General features: G+C 45.4%; 1 protein-coding gene across 1 annotated transcript in view; it reads right to left on the bottom strand.

Annotated features, from left to right (window-relative positions):
- Positions 1-764: 764 nt before the first annotated feature.
- Positions 765-18,494, bottom strand: part of LOC122395988 — a 41,426-nt gene continuing 23,696 nt past the window's right edge. The window contains exons 3-6 of the mRNA XM_043394023.1: positions 11,496-11,617; positions 2,642-3,188; positions 1,484-2,017; positions 765-1,296 (exon numbers count right to left, since the gene is read on the bottom strand). Of these exons, the coding sequence (XP_043249958.1) occupies positions 784-1,296; positions 1,484-2,017; positions 2,642-3,188; positions 11,496-11,617 (1,716 nt within the window). The 3' untranslated portion in view covers positions 765-783. The remainder of the gene's footprint in view (positions 1,297-1,483; positions 2,018-2,641; positions 3,189-11,495; positions 11,618-18,494) is intronic.

Below are 18,494 nucleotides of genomic sequence, written 5' to 3' on the forward strand. Positions count from 1 at the left end.
GTAAAAAGTCGGTTAACGTGGATAAGGACGGAGGTGGCTAACTAGGAACTGCGAGGCACTGCGCGAAAGGTTAAGAACACGAGCAGTCTCGAAACGAAACGCGTATTGCTTTCTTCGAACCCTTGGAACTCGAACTGTTTTCTCGAACATTGTACATCGTAGGGAAATACGTTGGCCTCGGAAGAATCTCAAGTACTCACAAAACTAACGCAACAAACGTTCCATTACTCTTTTTTTTTTCTATTTCTTTCTTTTTTTTTTTATTTTTTTTTATACGCAAAATACTATCGACGCCGTCTTTCTTCCGTCGCCGTCTAGCATCTCTGCCGCGAAAGGTCGAGTACGGGACCAGGGCAAACGTCCAACGACAGTTCTCGCGGGCGAAACGACCAAACGTGCGACAACGGCTTCGTCGAACGCGGTCGTACGGATCAATAATGTATGTAGATTATCAAAAAACATCACAGTCGGGTTACTAGATTTTAGAGAGAAGCGTCTGATGAACTCGCGTTCGGACTATGTTTCCATCGATCGTCGACGAAGTGGTCGCTTCCGAGCGTGTTTCGAGGTTTGCTCGGATCGTCGGTCCCGACGGAAACATAGCCGTGCCTCGATTCCGCTTACAGTTCGGTCGTTTCTCCGGCGACTACGTCGTCGTTCCGTTTGGACTGCTCAAGATTCTCGATACCGTCGTTGCCCCGTTAGAGATTGGATCGCGAACACCGGCAGCAAAACCAAGAAACCCTAAAGGACGAATTCTACGAGACGCGCCAGCGACGCGTATCACTTCTTATCGAACAGGGGCAACTTGCTGCGCACCGCACCCTCGCAAACGACCAACCTCTGCGCGGCGGAGATGCTGCAAAGAGGAACCGGACCCTCCAAGCTGGCCTTCAGCAGCGTCAATCTGCTGGAACCGGCCTCGTGGTCGGCCAGTCTCAAACTCCCGGCTTCCTTTCTCTCGAAATACTCGACGATCTTCGAAATCGTTTTACTGGAAGACCCGATACCACTCAACTTATCCTCCCAGCACGAGTCACCGCCACCCAGACTCGCTATGTCCTCGGACGAGTCGGTGTAGATCGAGCTGGTCCGGTGATCGTCTAACAAGAACAGACTGCTCGCCGCCGAGCTGCTCAGAGTCGAGGTATGTCTGCGATTAGGCGGCTCGGGGCTCAGGTCCTCGCCCACGCAGCTCCAGAACCCGGACTCGCAGCTGCCGCGTCTTCTGGGCTCCCATCCGTCTCTGAACAACGGATGGGTGAACAGACTCGCGGCACCTACCTTCGTTGCCACCTGAAAACATAGTAGAATAGTCCTGGGGTTACTAGGGTTCGTTCTTGGGGATGGTAGTTTGGACTTGTTTGGAATTATTGGGTTGGAAAGGATTCTTTATCGAGCATGTTCCGAAAGGTTTGGAGGACTTCTCGTCCCAATGATTCTTTCGACTGGGTCTGGATCGCGATCGAAAGTCAATCGTTACCTTTCGTTCCCACTTCTTCCTGGCAGTGGGGCTGCTGGGCTCGGAGTTGGGCTTCTTCCTGTCCAAGATCTTGGCGATACTGTCGTTCTGCGCGGGCTTGAACTTGGCGATAGCATCGGTGACGCTCGGTCTGACGTCCTCGAGAGACGGGAGCTCCAGGCAGCTGGAGAACAGGTCCCCGAGGATCTTCTTGACGCCACCCAGCGCGTGGAACGGATTGGCCGTCATGGGCCTGTAGTGAGGGTCCCTTCTGCTCGCCAGCTCGGCGACCCTCCTCGCGGAATGGCATCTCGCCTTGTCGGAAGGCGTCGCGTTGTCGCAGCCTCTCGCGTCCGCGGACTGACTCCTCAGACGAGCCGTCTTCCGCTTCGTCGGTCGTCCCTCGCGCGTGATCTCGTCCATGCTGGACATCAGGGCCGGGTCCACCGACTGCCGTTTACCCATATTGCCCTTCGATTCGTCCTCGCAATTGGCGATCATCCCGTCCAGGTTCGACGCGATCTCCGGGAACGTCGGCCTCGACTTTGGCTCGTACTGAAACGAAAATGGGAAATAATTATTGCAATGATTTCCATTAAGTAAGATAATTCAGTTGAGATTGAAAGTCCACTGAAGGCTTAAAATTATGTAGGAAGATTTTATATCGTTTAGCATCTCCAAGTTACAAGCTTTTATTCTACTTCTTATTGCGTATTATTATTATTGTATATTTATAGGGTTACGAAATACGTAGCCTTGAAATAGTTTTACAATGTCGTCGTCTAGAAATTATCTACAGAAGACGTTGCGGTGGCATGTTTATAATGGACCATTTTCCTTCGTCGTACGAAACTTGACGCAAGAGGTGATCTCACCTACGATTTCGTAACATTTGTAAAATACTATCACCAACAATACGTTCTGACTGTATTTGCCACGGTTGCCAATGTACAATTTTAGAATACGACCAGCGAATCCAACGAGCGTGAAGTTATCCTCCTTTTCACTGTCCATCGATGCAACTCATATTTAGTCGGTCTAACAAAGTAGATGCAATCTTGGTATTTAACAGTTCTCAAATAAAATCTAACGAGTCAGAGCGTGTAAAAGAAGGGTGGTCAAAGCGACGAAATATGGGATGCTTAGTGAGAAAAGTATGGAATAAAAGTAGCTACTCACCGTGCAACAATGGAAGGCAAGTTGCAGGAAGGCGGGTGGTGGATCGGCGGCGGCGCAGATCTCTGCCACGGCCAGGTAATCGAGGCCAAAGTTATCTGACCGTGGCAGAACGTCCGGATCGGCCGGCACGCGGCCGATCAGCTCGCAGACGACGATGCCGAACGAGAAGACGTCCGACCTGTGATCGTACCACTGACCCTTGAGGCATTCCGGCGACATCCAGTAGGGGCTGCCAACGGTGCTGAGCCTGTAACCCGAGCTGGGATCGGGGATCTTGGCGGCGAGACCGAAATCGCCCACCACCGCGGTCAGCTCGGACGTGTGCTCGTCCTTCTTGATCAGAACGTTCTTGGACGTGAGATCGCGATGAAAGAGTCCGCGGCTGTGCAGATAGGTCATGCCGCGAGCCACGTCGCGCGCCAGGTTCATCCTGATCAGGTGCGGAAGCGGTGTGTGCCTGGACATGATCAGCTGCTCCAAGCTGCCTCCGTTTATGTACTCCGTCAGGGCGTGCAGTTGACCCTCGTGCACGCAGACTCCCATGAACCTGTAACCGGCCGTGTTCACGCTCAGAATCGCGGGAACCACCAGGGATCCGAAGGTCTATACTTACGGGAGACGTTTATTCTATTATTCTCTAATTCCCGGGGAACGTAATGGCTACTATTTTACCCGTGCAATTATCAACATCGTTGTTATTACCGTAATTTCTGGGCTCTGGAACCCGGTCGATTGCAAGACGTCCACGAGACCCTGTTACGAAGCTGCGAACGTTCGCGTAATCGAGGAGCAGCCCCTTTAAAGGAGCACGAATTTCTGTCTTCGAGCCTAATCGCGCTACCTGTGGGAGACGAGTCTAACGCAACCGGCGTCGCAGAGATTTCGCAGCGTCCTCGGGGGCAATTTTTGCGAGATTTCACCGATCGGCGGGGACCTTCGTTCCTCCTTACACGGCGAGACGACGTTTTCCGAGGCGCGGCGTACGAGGTTTAATTACCAAGCCGCGGCCGCCGCGGCTCTCTTTGCCAATCTACGCACGAAGCGTCGAGTTGTTACTCGCCTCGTTACTCATCTTTCCCTATAAAGGCCTGCGACCTTCGTGTCCCGGCCCGAGGATAGCCGCAGGACGAAGGTCTTCGACCCAGAACAAAAGGACCCGGGCGAATAAAACGAGAAAAATCGCTACGATATGAAACACAGAGACTAGCGGGCCGGGTCAACGATTGTTTCTCGTTGTCCGTGCCACTGAAAGCCAACAGAACAATGCCCGCCGCCAAGATATTTGCGCGAACTGGTCCCCGCGGTATCGAACGATCGGACGTTTCTGACAATATCGGCGACCGCGAGTTTAGACGGGAATAGCCGCGACGCTTTTTCACCGAGTTTGTCGTTTCGCAACGAAACGAATCTCAATGGCTATAAATAGATTACCTAGCGAGGCTTGACATTTGTTTCCTTTACGTACAGAAATACGTCCAACGCAGGGAACACACGATGCATCATCGATAGCGCGTCCAGACATCCCTGACACATCGACGCTAGAAAGGACAATGGCGGAAATTGACCAAGTTTGGTCCTGGTCTGCGATCAACGGTGTTCGTGGAATATCTCTAGTTTCTGCGGGTCGAAATTACTCTGTGGTGAATTTATCTCATTGTGTACTGCAATTTTTTGAACCCACAAGTGTGTTTAATGCGAATAAGAACTGTGGTATCGAACGTAACTGTTTCGTGACAAAGCGTTGGACTTAAAAAAGATCTTGCAATGCTAGTAGATAAGATACAGAACGGAAAGGACGATACATCATCGTTACAGCCGCTTCATAATCTCGACAAATCACAATTAGGAACTTTAAAGCGTTAGTTATCGTAGTATCTATATTGATACGGTATCGATGTGTCATCTGTAATCCCTGAGAAAGCTAGCTGTGATATTGATGAATCGATGGAACGTTCTTTTTCTTTTCTCGAAGGATCAAGGTTCCAGAACATCAACGTGCACTGCAATTCTTATGATGTACCAACAAGAAATCTCCATCGCTATTTATGTGGTTTTGGACTCGGAATAACAAATATAAAATCGAACATTTTCTAAGAATTCAGAAGTCCAAATTATCGCAATTATAATCATGCAATCAGTAGACAGTTTGCCGCAATAATTCTCACGTACAATTGTTATAAGCGATGGGAATGCGTGTCCAACGGCGCTATTAAGAAAAGAAAATCGCGTTAATTTTCTAGAAAATGATTATGACCGTTTCCAACGATTTGCTTTCCCAGGGAAATGTGTGCAGTTTTTTTCTCGCGCCAGTCGTGCACAAACCGTGACGAAGTTTGCTTCTTCGTGTCCGTGCGAGGGTAAGACGATTAAAGAGGGTTCGTATCGATTCGACACGATGCTCTATTGACACCCACAGAGCTTCTGACGAAGCTCCGTTCGTTCTAGGAAAATGCTAGCTCGGACAGAGACCGTTCTATCCTTTGTGTGTTTGATAACCGGGCGACCGGAAAATTCGAATCGTTTGAAAGGCAGCCGGAAAGTTTTTACCACAGGTATACGAGTACACCTTATATTCAATGTATTCTTTCGGCCCATTAAAAATCTTTTAAACATACGCATGAAATTTTGAAGACATTATATTTTCGATAAAGAATTTTTTTCTCAAATGTGCGTAAGATTTCGAGGGTATATGTATTGCACAAAAATGATTGTAATTGACCACCCTGGCTAAAAATAATTTTTTTAGAACGATTTGACATTTTTTTTTTTCGCCGAAAAATTTCGGCACATACTCGAATTTTTTTCTCGAAAGTGAGTAGAATTTCGGGGGTATATCTATTCACCGAAAATGATTGTAATTGACCCCCGCAACTGAAAATAATTTTTTTGGAAAGATTTGAAATTTTTTTTTTCGCCGAAAAATTTCGACACCTACCCGAATTTTTTTCTCGAAAGTGAGTAGAATTTCGGGGGTATGTCTATTCACCAAAAATGATTGTAATTGACCCCCGCAACTGAAAATAATTTTTTTAGAACGATTTGAAATTTTTATGAAATTTCAGGGGAATGGATCAACGGTATGGTCAGACATTCTATTTTTGGTAAGAAATTTTTTTCTCGAAACTGCGTAGGATTTCGGGGGTATGTGTATTCACCAAAAATGATTGTAATCGACCCCTCCAACTGAAAATAATTTTTTTAGAACGATTTGAAATTTTTTTTTTCGCCGAAAAATTTAGGCACTCGAATTTTTTTCTCGAAAGTGCATAGGATTTCGGTGGTATGTGTATTCACCAAAAATGATTGTAATTGACTCACGCGACCAATAATAATTTTTATGAGACCTTATCGCACACAAAAGAAAGTACGACTCTTCTCCTCCATTGCCTGGGACTTTCGATCGTATTTTGTTGCGATTATATAAATCCAGATAAGGTTCATAAATTCCAACGAGGATTCTAGGAATAATGACGACCAAAAATTTGAAGCTACTCTGCCAGGAAGTATCAGCAACGATCTGACAGCGAAGGTGTTAGAGAAGAACGCGTGTTAAACATTTTTCGCGAAGGCGTACGATAAGATAAAAGCAATTACCGGCGTAAATAGTGGTATAATAATTTTTTCTCGAGATCGTCGTTACTCGGCAACGCATCAATTTTCCTCCAGGAAATGGAACGTCCGCCGTTTCCTTGGAATATTCACGAGCAAACGATTTCCTTTTCTAAAACGGCGAAAACCTGTTATTACCGAGTCAATATGAGATTCGCTTATCATTCGATTCCGTATCTGCGCCGCGTGTTATTTTGTTTCGTCGGAACCGAGACGATCTCTGGCGCGCGATTTATCTCCCTATTCATCTACGTGTTGTCAGCAGACGCGAGTAATTGCCAACGGTCTGTATCGTTTTAGTTTCACGCGAGAGGCGATAGAATCGACGCTCTACAGAAAAGCCTGTGTCGGCTCAGCGATTCTACTCGAAGATTAGATACAAAACTCTGCAGGTGGCTTCGGGAATGGGGCAAAGTTGAAGTTCGTTTAGAATGTCGACTGGTCGAACGTCATGCCCTTAACGTGACAAGTCGGTGTCGCCGGTAAGCGCCAATTAGCGCCAGGGGCCTCATTGTTAACCGTTATGTCTTCGTCTCTAAACTGCACGCCTATTCGCGCCGCGTTAACTCCAGTATCGCTGGTAATTTATACTATATTGTTCTCTGCGAATACTCAAAAACAAAAAAATCAACGCGATATATAAAGTAGATAACTGATAGATACAAACAATGTCCCAATACCTGGTAATTTTGGCTACTTCATATTATTTAATCGTACAGCTTGTATTCTTAATTTCCGTACTTTGGAATCGTCTATCATTTTTATAATCTCCATTCCGATCGAAGTATAACGCGCTATTGGCTTATCGAATTCTCGGTATCTCACGATAGCGCAATAACAACAGATCGGAGATACCCTATATTCGTAAAGCCTCGATTTATCCGGAATCTAAAGCCCTTAGATATTTTCCTTTTATCTGGAATTATGAAACGCGTGTATCGTCTTCCTATTACTGCTGGCAATAAAGAATCTAGCGTAATTTAAATTTCCTAGATTCACGCGAGCCAAAAGATCGTGGAGTTAAAGATGCATGTTTAGCACGCGTAACCGCCGATTAAATTTCACCGCGAAGAATTAATTAACTGTCCGACGAAGCATCGTAATTAACAATTATATAAAACACGGGTCAGCAAGCTACGTTCCGCCAGGCAGAAACAATTCTTAACGAAATTTTCAAACGTATTGTTGATCTTTAAATGGAAAGTACGATATGTGGAAAGTCCTCGATAAGAGTCACGAAGCTGTGCTCGCTCCGGAGACTTATAACGAGGTATGGCAGGTGATTCCACTCTAAAAATCAACAGAAAGCCTCGCAATGTAATCTTTTACATTTTTTGTTAGCTCTTCGTGAGAGTAACGAATGGAAATTAGCCGAAACACTATCTCGTTCGAACTGCTTATAATTAAGATCAAGTTTCTCAGAAGCATCGAGAGTTAGTATAATTGGAATTCTTTCCCGATTCTGTGCAATCTTCGAAGATTATACAAATCCTGACATTAAGATCGCAATATCGTACATACTTTTTCCAGCGATATTTTCTCGATGAACACCGTCTCGTCTCAACTATGTTCAATTATGCAGGCTGGAAAGTTTCTACGATGCAGCACGAGTTAACGCGACTGGATTTCTTTCTCGGGTCTGTCTACTCGGTTGGATGTTTTTCAAGTTTTTCACAGGCCCCGGAGCGGCGGTTTGAATTTCCCGCACGAAAGTAGTTACGTCAGCGCGTGTTATGAAAGTTCGCAGGATGTTATTGAGACCGGTATCAAATTCATCGTGGCAACAACCGGACGTCAACAATTGAAGCGATAGATATTAAGATTAATATCAGCGCGCAGACGCGTTCCACGATGAATTACCGGCCGATTCGACTTTATCGCGGTTATCGCGATATCCTAGATAGCACGATCGGAAACTACGTGTTGGCCGTTGTTACGATCGTGCGACCGTCGACACCGTGAAATTCGCACGCGATCTTGCAAATCGCGCTGCGAAAGATAACTTGACACTGGATAATGCACGTTGCTTCGATAAACAATATTTGACAAAATCTACGTTGATCCAGGGATTTCAAGAATCTATTCTTGAAAATTTCGACTATTCTGGGGAAACACGGTGTATATTTTTTGGAACTCCCGTTGTCTTAGGTTTCCCCCTTCGAGCGTGCTCGTTACTTCTTTGTCGACGAAACGTTTCGTGCCACTATCGATTTAATCGCGAAACAGCCGTCGAGCTAGTGTTTCAGCGAAACAACGGGGATCGACGTTGATACTTCCTAAATGGCCAGATAAGATATACGGAATTCTTACAGCGACAAACAATAAATATTATCATATCACGGTGGGTATTGTATTTCCAACTATCGATGTATGTACTGGGTGTCTCTAGAGATAAGCTCGGTATGAAACGCTAGCTAGACGATAAGATATACGAAACAACTCCGCGGGGACTTCGATTCGCTGGTGTTTTTCATTCTGTATCCGATACCTCGAGACAGCTTTCTTATCATTTCAAGGTTATTACAAGGTCGGTTGCAACGATATAATAATAGTAGCAATAACGATACGTCCCCATTGTATTGCAATCGTACGCAGCATAAATCGTCGATCGAACAAAAGGATAAATGAACACAAACTGAACTGTAATCGTAGGTTGATAGTGTATTTTACGAGTCTGCAAAATGAGTCGTGAAGACTTTTTAATTCGCGGTTTAATTTAATTTACGAGATAAACTCGATGGGTCGGATTGGCCCGCGGGTCGGATTTTGTGCATCGCTGGTTAAGAGTAACGCATTTATCTATTTAGAGATCATTGACGATCCCCGCGGCGTGGAAACGCGGCCAATATTAGGGACGCTTCGAATACCGCTAGATTTTAAGAACCTATCGAATGCAAAGTCAACGAACCGACGATCGTAACGATAAAACAAGAGTTTGAACGTTGATTTACCGCCATAGAACTATCAAACCTGATTTTACGACGTAAACGAATGCTTCATGAAACATGGACAGATCAATTTCAATTTTTTCCCCCACATTTTCTTAAGCCTTGTCCCTCTGGTCACTGGAAATATGTATTCTCTTGAGAATAACAGGAGATTTGGAGGGAAAAATGTTTTATTCTATTCAAAATAGATTCCTTCAGCGACGACAGAACGATTTGCACGGTCCATCAATGACTATTGTCCTTTTGTGCCATAACGACTTCCTTTTGTGGTTCTTTCGCTTTGTTTCTAGATCGTACTGAAAACACCGGTATCTCGTCATCGGTAACAATTGGTTCGAGGCAGTTTTGTTCCTCACAAACGGTTCTAACATTTTTCTAACCTACTTGAGATCCAAGAGTACACCCAGCTCTGGTAGTCAAAGCAGTCGATAATTTAAAGAAATTATTACCAATACGCCAAAACTGGGGCAAAGATAAAATCTGTGCTCACCAAGCCAGAATATCCACGTGAATCGAAAAGTCATCGAATCGAACGTGCCGTATTCGCAATCCATGGTCCAGCAAATCCGTCCACCGCCCACGGGCGACAGGGAGGCGCGTGGTATCGAAAGGGTTGAATAAAAAATAGCTGGAGGGAAGTCTTTGTTTGGTCTATCGTCGCTCGATAACTATTCGCGCAACAATCGACTCGCCACGTGTGTCGACGAGGCACTCGACCGAAACAAAGGAAGCAATTCCGAAGCGTGGCTCGGCGGGAACTCTGTGTCACCCGGGTCCGAGCATAATTTCGAACAAAATTGGAAAGTGAAATAGCCTACTCGAGTCAAATGGCGAACCAGTTATTCGTCGCCACGTTCCTCGGGCTCACGAATTTAAATTGGCGATCGATCGAAGCGGCAGAGTAAAGAGTAAAGCGGCTCGTAGTAAATCTCTATGTCGACACGGATGGTATTTCGAGAGTATCGACCGATTTCATTCATCCATATTCGCTTGAATCCGAGCTGGCCACACCTGGCGCGGAGCATCGATCCAAGAGTTACGAAATCCTAAGCGATTCGTTGTTTATTAGAAATCTGAGTCACCTAATAAGCGCTCCGTTCTACAAGCTGACTCGTTACGGGGGCCTAGGGCTGCTATTAATTCAAGGAATTGTTCAAGTATATTTTATATAGAGGTTCACAGTTTTAGATGCTCCGAATCGATGATATTTTCTTTTATAAGGACTTTGACGATTTTAATTTTAGTGGAAGATCGACGTCGAGTGGGATGCCATGTTGAGAGTGGAGTTGGGCAAGTTTTGAGAAAGATCGCGCTGTCGGTGGATCGGAGAGGTTTTTTTCAATGGAGCTGAGTCACTCGAGCGACGCCGAGAGACGCGTCCCGTCGCGGCGCGCGGTGTCCGCGGTTTTCGCAGCCTTCAACGAGAGAAATGCCAGAAATAAGATCCCGCTAGCCGCGCGGGATAAACACACGCACACACCGGCGAATCTGGGCCAAGCCGTTTATATCGTTGGAATGCGTTGTCGCCGCGGATGCGACGCGTCTAGTCGAGAGCATCGTCGCGGTAAGCTACCCGTCGCCATTATGTCATATCTCGTAACTCGCGAACCACGGAACTCTTTTGGCATTAGCCCCGCGTCCGGTCGGGACCCGGGTTGACGCAACCCTAACGGATCGCTCTGTTTTCGATCCGACAGCCACTCTTTCGCGCCAAATCCCCTCGCGTTCGCGCCGACCAACGGTCGGAGGAAAAACACCAAAATTGAGTCAAACTTCTAAAATAATCTGCCTGGCAAATTGTTACAATGGTCCATAAATACTCTTATCCTCTCTAGTTTTGTAGTGAGTAATGTTTTAATGCACGAGTCGAGGGATTCGATAGAAAGACAAAAGAAAGGGGTGCCATCTTTTCTGGAACATTGTATAAAAAGAACCAAAATACGAAGCCATAAATCTGCTTTGTCTATCTCGAGCCGGAGTATACACATCGCGCCAGATAAAATATAGAATTTTATTAGAAAGGTTTCGAACATAAATCGTTGTGCTTAGCTTCCTGCAAATTAGGCTGCATGGTGCGTACGCCGGTGCATAATTACGATCTTATCCTTGGTAGACTCGATACGCGAACACTGGAACATCGCGGAAAGTTGGCCGATGGTATCTTAGCTCGCAAAAATCTTTATGCTCGAATAAATTGTCCAACTATCCTCGAGCTTGTAAAACACGGCGCTCGTTGTGGGCCACTTTCTTCGACTTCCTTGAATGTTTAAGCTTTTAATAGAAACCCTGGATTATACCTGAGTATGTTCGGATGACTGAGCTTGTTCATCAGTTGCACCTCCTTCAGCATGTTCGGCCTGTTCGCCGGCAGCTGGTTCATCTTCAGGACCATCACCTGACTCGTCACTTTGTGAGTAACCTGGAAATCAAGCACACAGATGGTGAGAACGATTTCGTCGTCGTTTTTCACGCCGCGAACCGCTACATATTTTATCCTCGAACACCTCCCACCCCGGGACCCGCTTAAGTGCTTTCCGATTTGCCACGCAGTTACGAAACACGGCATATGCGGTAATCGTCGCCGCGAACCTCGAAAGTTGTTCCATCTTCACACGTTTTTCAGAATTTTTTATTCGTGCCTTTGTCAACCGGAGGACTTTAAAATACAATATTTTCAGGGCAACGATTCGAATCGACGTTTTAGAAACGTTCGACGAAAGAAACGACCAACGCAAAAGAGGGTCGTTCGAGGTTTGCAATTCAGCACGTTCAGCGAAAGAAAATGCGGAGAAACGTAATTCGTGCGGTCCAGATGGTTGGAATTATCGCTGATGTATGAGAACAAAAAGCTAATTGAGCTGCCGACGAACGGGCGAAGGAACGAATTTACATACTGCTCGTAACGTTTCGCGGTCTCGATTATTAATTATTTGTAGAGATTGTACCAGATCGCAAGTTCGATCGAGTTTTCGCGACCGGAAACTTTACTTTCTCGCGTACGGGAAAATGATCGCGACGCGTATCCCGCTGTAATTAAGCGTTCTCGTTCAACGACGATGCGAGACGTCGTTCCGTCCCGATCGCGTCGCGATATCAGCACGCCCACGTTTTCACAGCTCGATAGGACGCCAGGGAACGATTCACACGAGACAGAGGAGGCACTTATTAACGAAACGAGATCATAAAGGAGCTTGAATCATCGCGATTCGAGAATCGCGGATGTAAACCGCGTCATTGGTATCCGTGGACCATTGTTTCCGGCGATGATGCCATTTCCAGGGGACTCGTCATCGGTCAAATTCCGATTAAAACCATAAATCGGGAAAACCGACGGTCGACACGCGCGTTTTGTATCCTCGACGTCGCGAAGCGTTCACCGTTACCGAGGGATTTAGGATTCGCGCGCAAATTGGTCCCATCGAGGACACGCGCGGGGGCGGAGGCGTCGGGGAAAAAGGAAAGGGGCCACGGGGAAACGTTTCACGACGAGAAATTCGATCAAGGGGAAAACGAAGACGACGGGCGGTGTCGCGAGGTGGAAATTCCGCGGGTTAAAAAGTCGAGAATATCCAAAGGGAATCTGGCCAGGATTCCTTGGCAGTGGCTGGCTTAGTTGGGCCGCGGCCAAACGATGACGAATACGCGCGGAGCCGGCCGGGTAAACAGAGCGCCTGCAAATCGACCGTTTCGCGAAAAGAAAGAAAAACAAAGGAAAAAAGAACACGATGGAAATGAGAAGGCGAAGCTAACGAGAACCCCCCCTGGGTCCTCTCGAATTCTTGTCGCCGTGTAACACGCGCCGTCGCGAAAAAGAAATGCGACTCGACGGCTCCGCGGAGCTGGTCGGACGCGTTTCCAGCCGCGAACTTTTAATCGAATTCAACCAACTTCGATATAATGTTTCCAACGCGGGTCAGAATCGTTCACCGGATCGATATTCCCGGAGTATCGTGTTCCTGGCCACGCTCGAGGAAACCTGCACTTCTTTTTTTTCCATCGTCGTTTATCGACGACCTTTTTACCGTGTATGGTTACTCGACCTCTTCCTGTTCGTTGTATTTTGCGTTCAACTCTAACATTATTCTTAAAATAATAAGTATCAGAGACCGTGAAAAGGTCGTCAGGTGTGTACCAAGCGAATTAGCCTCGTTTTTTAATTATTTTTGAGAGCAAAAAATGTTTCCCCCGATCGATTAGGCGAGGGAACTGTTCGTAGTTTCCGTCTGAGCGTCGAAGGAGTTAATTACGCGACAGCTTTGTTCGCTTGGGAAACGGGGCCTCGAAATATCGGTGTCTTTTTGCCAACGACGAAACTATGCCAAGCAGTTTTCACCCGGCGGCTGAAAGCAAGTCGTCCCCGCGGCGAACTTGTCTTCCGAGCTTCGCGAAAGTCACCAGCCGCGAAGATGCCGAAATAATTAGCTGCGCCGATTCATTTAAATAATTCTCACTGTCTGCTCGACGTTGCGTGTTTCTCCGTGCACTCGGGGCTCCCATTGTTACCGGACGCACAGAGAAAGCACGCGGTGATTATTATACCGCGAGTGATTAACGTTCCGACTGTTTCTCTACGCACGCGAACCACCGTGAACGACTTTTTTTAGCAACGCGAAACCGAGATCCCGAAACAAGATGGACAAATTTCATTCACCGACTTGCCGAACGCAAATTTCGATCCCGTTCGCGTATCGTCGGCAAAATTAATTTGCAAATTAATAAATCGTTTGCAAGATTGAAAAGAGCCAAGCCTCCCAGAGCTTATTCGTGCAAAAGTTTATTAATTATACCCTATGTGACTAGAGAGGAGTATAAGGGAGTGTTGCTATCGTGCCTGTATCAAATTTAGTAATTGGTCCAGTACAGGTTGTTGATTAAAATAAAAAACGAGCACGGGGGCACTTTCTGAATGTGCAGGTACCTGTCGAAATTCGCGCGAGTTAATAGTCGTTCACCTTTATCGTTCGACACTTAAATCTTGCCTTAATACTAGTTTGCGACAGGCGTTCAATTAGAAGCACGTAAATTTAAATACCGATATTACGCAAAAGTTTCGAAAAAATATGAGAATCTGGACAAATTCAGGGAAACAGAACCGTAAGGCAAAAGCACCAGTAAGGCGAATGGTTTATCAACACGCGACAAAGATCGATACTTCACGTTAGGAATATTTATTATATATTAGCTAACGTCCAAGTATTTTCTCGTTTCGTTCCACAGTGCGGCAGTGTTAGGTTACTAATGAGTTACCGAAGCAGAAAAGTAAAAGTTTTATGTCATTCGCTTTCACAGTTTCCTACTAGCTGTGACCGTTTTCAGTTACTCTCACTGTTTCGCACTTTCTTTTGTAATATAATCAGAGTTAATCAAAGTTGATCAGAGATCAATTTTCAAGTCCTCTCTTCGTAAGTGTCGCGGCCGCGTCTGGACTGCGCGACACTTACGCAGACGACTCACTGCGATTCACCGTTCTCGGTGCCCTTTGAACTAAGAATTTTCTAGTTTTTACCGAATATAGTTTACATTAGAAATGCTGCGTTAAAATGTTATTTATCGTGCTGCATTCGGTCCAGACGGATAATAAATTTGTTAAGTGCACTAGGGTGCAAGAGGGAAGTCAGGGTGACCTCGCGACGACGGTAAAACGAGCTCGACGATTAAAAGCGATGGGCCAATTAGGGTGTGGTCGAACGTGTTGGAGATTTTGTAGATTCAAAGGCTTCCGGAAAGAGGCGGCGTCTGAAAGGGTGCCGTCCAACTGAACTGATTTCCATTAGCGCGATGGCGACGGCTTTGTCGGTTAAGAGACCAGCGAGAGTCTACTTTGACGCATTAACTCCGGGATAAAAAAATTAGTTCGCGCTGAACGCGCTAATTGTTCGGCTGATTCAATAAGACTCGGGGACAAGATCGCCGCCGACTATCCGACCAGATACGAGCGGAATTATAAATTCACGAAGCAATTAAGGTCGACCAGCCAATTAAAGGGCAAACACCACGCTTCGCGAGAATAGTTTTATTCAAAGCGGCGGGGGCCTGTAAAGCGAGAGACCAGCAAAGGTCAACTGCGTCTATTTGTAACTGCAGCCGAGTACTCGCGGATGAGAAATGGACGATATAGCGTGGGTTATTTTTGACGAGTCTTAATTGCTCGGATTATCGGGCAAATTAAAAATAATTCCGACGCGCGAGCGACCTCAGCCACGCTTCGCCATCGAGCCCTCTTCTTCGCCCCCATAACCGTACGAACTAGAAGTAACAGTACTTCGGTTATCCGGGTAGCCACCAAGAGTTGGCCAGATTTTATTCGCGAACTACGAATGGAAGATTTGTTCGTAAACATGCTTCATGAGCCACTTATTGTCCAGCGTAAACATTAATTCATAACCGAGGAAATAGATTCTTTCTTCAAAGAGAAGATAAAATTCATGAAAGGAAGAGTAAATCCTACTTGCGTCGGATGAAACTTTCTTCTTCGCGGAATTATAATAACAGTTTCAACAAGTATGAAATTATAAACATTCATGAGATCTACCTTCGCGTGACGGTGGTCTGCCATGGCTGAGTGGTTGAAAATTATTGCAATAGATAGTAGTCGAAAGGAATGTTTTTCATTTTTCTCGAACCAATTAAAGCAAACTGTACATAACGCGTTATTATATTTATTGGTTCGACGTTTCGATACTTTACAGTTATTTACATATTCATATATCCGAACAATCTTACTGGAAAAGAAGCGAAATAAAAACAGTTAGAAACTCCGAACAATCACTGTTATCGCAGGTGAGCAAAAAGTGAAGAAGAAATCGTTTATCCACCGCCCCGGAAGTCTCTAGGACCGGATAACGATCTGTCAGCTTTTCAGACCGCGCAAACATCGAACGGTATATAACGAAGAAAATCGCAGGTGCTCGAGTTCACGCTCGTTCGAGGGAAACGACGGCATAATTAAAGTCCACGCAGCAATTAAAACCCCCCTGGGAGAACGGAAGGGGACCTTTGAAAGTTCAAAGTTTACGCAGCGACGCGTGGAAGCGTGCTTTCAGCAAAAGTCAATTGCGAACGAGGTGCGTTCGCGCGTGAGGAGCTTCTCCTCCCGTTTAACGAGAGGTTCGCTGCACCGCGACTATTTTTGCATCGCGATATTTTTATAACGTTCACGGCGCAACGATCACGATTATTTTCTAAAAACGATTCCCTTCCGCTCTACGACCCCGCGGTACGCACGTGACCGCGCGCGCGGGACCTATTAGGTTTTAACGATTGATTTGCATCCACAAGCCTTGAACTTGCCTAACGAATTATGCAACTTCTCTGACGCAACCGTACCGGCGGATATAATTGGATCGCGGCTCTGGACGATTCGGTGGAATTAACCAAATTTCTGCGCATAATGGAGCAAATTTCAAACAATATTTTATTCGATGCGAGAGATACGGATGAATTTATTTATTTAGATAGCGTAGGACGTTACAAGTGGACCACGGAGGTTGGAGTCGTAATGGAGCCAATTACACGCAGAAATATATCACCGTTTACAAATTGTGTTGTTTATACGGACATTAATACTCTCCACTCGCAAGGGAAGCATTCACCTGTTCACCTCCGATATTGACCCACTTTTGTTGGATGATAGATTGCAGGTCCCTGGTACTCGGGTATAAAATATTAGGTGTAATAAATTGATAATTTAAGAGATATAAATAATCGAAGTAACACACTTTGGGATACAGGTTGTACCAGTAATCTTAATAGGACCGGGAGAGACTATGCGTAGAAATAAATCGACAATGTAGAATAGAATTCTGCTCGTACGATCTTTCGGTATCGAGAAAAACAGCTTGGACGTAATAGTCGTTGAATTGGTAGATTCAGGTCACGTATCATGGTTATGACCTTGGTGCTGAATGTGTCTATAATCTTTCAGCGCTAGGATAGTTTCTAAGTTTTTTATTTTTTCTATTATTTTTCACTTTTTCACGAGATTTTTTACAATCTCAACTGGGATAGGACATTTTATATACGTAACTGTTTTGTCTCTTGATAGAATGGATTTAAATTAATCAGTAATATGTGTTTAAATTTTCGATTAAAAAAAGGCGGGAAAGATGAAAGGACTGCGATTCGAAATCACCTGTAGCGGTGTTACGATAGTAAAAAAAGGAATTACAAAAACGAGTATTCTGTTAACGGATCTCGAATCCTTGACCTCGAACACATAGACCGTCTGCTATGCCATCTGCGCCAGGGCCACTCCAATGACAGTGATTGATTCATTCTACACCTGCAAGGTATGTATCTTTACTTGCTTGAAACGTTGAAATAATAGAATTGTTACGCCCAATGTTTTATACATGGCTCTATCGCTCTATAAAAAAAAAAAATCGTCATCTACTTATTGACTGACCCAATTAAAATATGTAAAATAGAGGACAAAATTAAATAGTATGCGTTTGGAAGAGTGATTCGCAAAGGATTTAATGGAAAGACTGGTCGAAATTCGTGGAGAAAGTTTGAGTTTCGAAGGTAATCCTAAATTGTGGAGTAGTTTTGAGATAAGGAATCGCACGAAAAACCAAACGACGGTAAAACGACACGAAGGACGCATGAAAATCACCGAGACGAGTTAGTTCCAGTCGGTTCGTAGAAAGCAGCGATTCTATTAAAAGCGATTTACCAATTAAGAGCGTGCCTCGAAGGCCATGCCTTGAATGGCTTTACAAGTTCAGAGTTTTTTCCCGGTGACGTGCTCAGCGAAAGTACAAGCGTGGAAAGAACCGCGTGGAAATCGCAAAATCGATCGTAGCTCAATTTACGGACTTTATTCGACGACAGGCGAGCCGCCGATGTATCGAGAGCTCGTTTCGTGGCAAATCAAAGGAAATGACGCGCCATATTTCAGGACGCAACGACGAGCACCGGAGAATTTCTCTGACGACCGATCCCCGAGACACAGCGATAAATTTCTTTCTCGCCTCGCACTGCCTATACTTTCTCCGCGCAAGTTTCTATATTAATATTTTTCGATCACTTTTTTCAACAAAAGAAAGAAGAAAAATAAATAACGTTTCACCGCGGCGAGGATAATCGTCGCTTCTGAGCATGCCGTCTCCTCGACCAATGAATTATCGAGATATTTTAATTGACTGCATTCGACGGATCGTTTGCTACTCCGTTTTACTGAACTTTCAACGGGACTCGGAGAGAAATTGCGTGACATCGTTTGGTCGCGTTTTGCAGAGTTTCTTAAATTCTTCTTGTTGCATTTTTCGGGGCTAACTGTATCCGCCGTATGTTAA

The sequence above is a fragment of the Colletes gigas genome, unplaced genomic scaffold, assembly GCF_013123115.1.
Source record: "Colletes gigas isolate AHSC1104 unplaced genomic scaffold, ASM1312311v1 Colletes_gigas_Sc00006, whole genome shotgun sequence".
NCBI classification, from domain to species: Eukaryota; Metazoa; Arthropoda; class Insecta; order Hymenoptera; family Colletidae; genus Colletes; species Colletes gigas.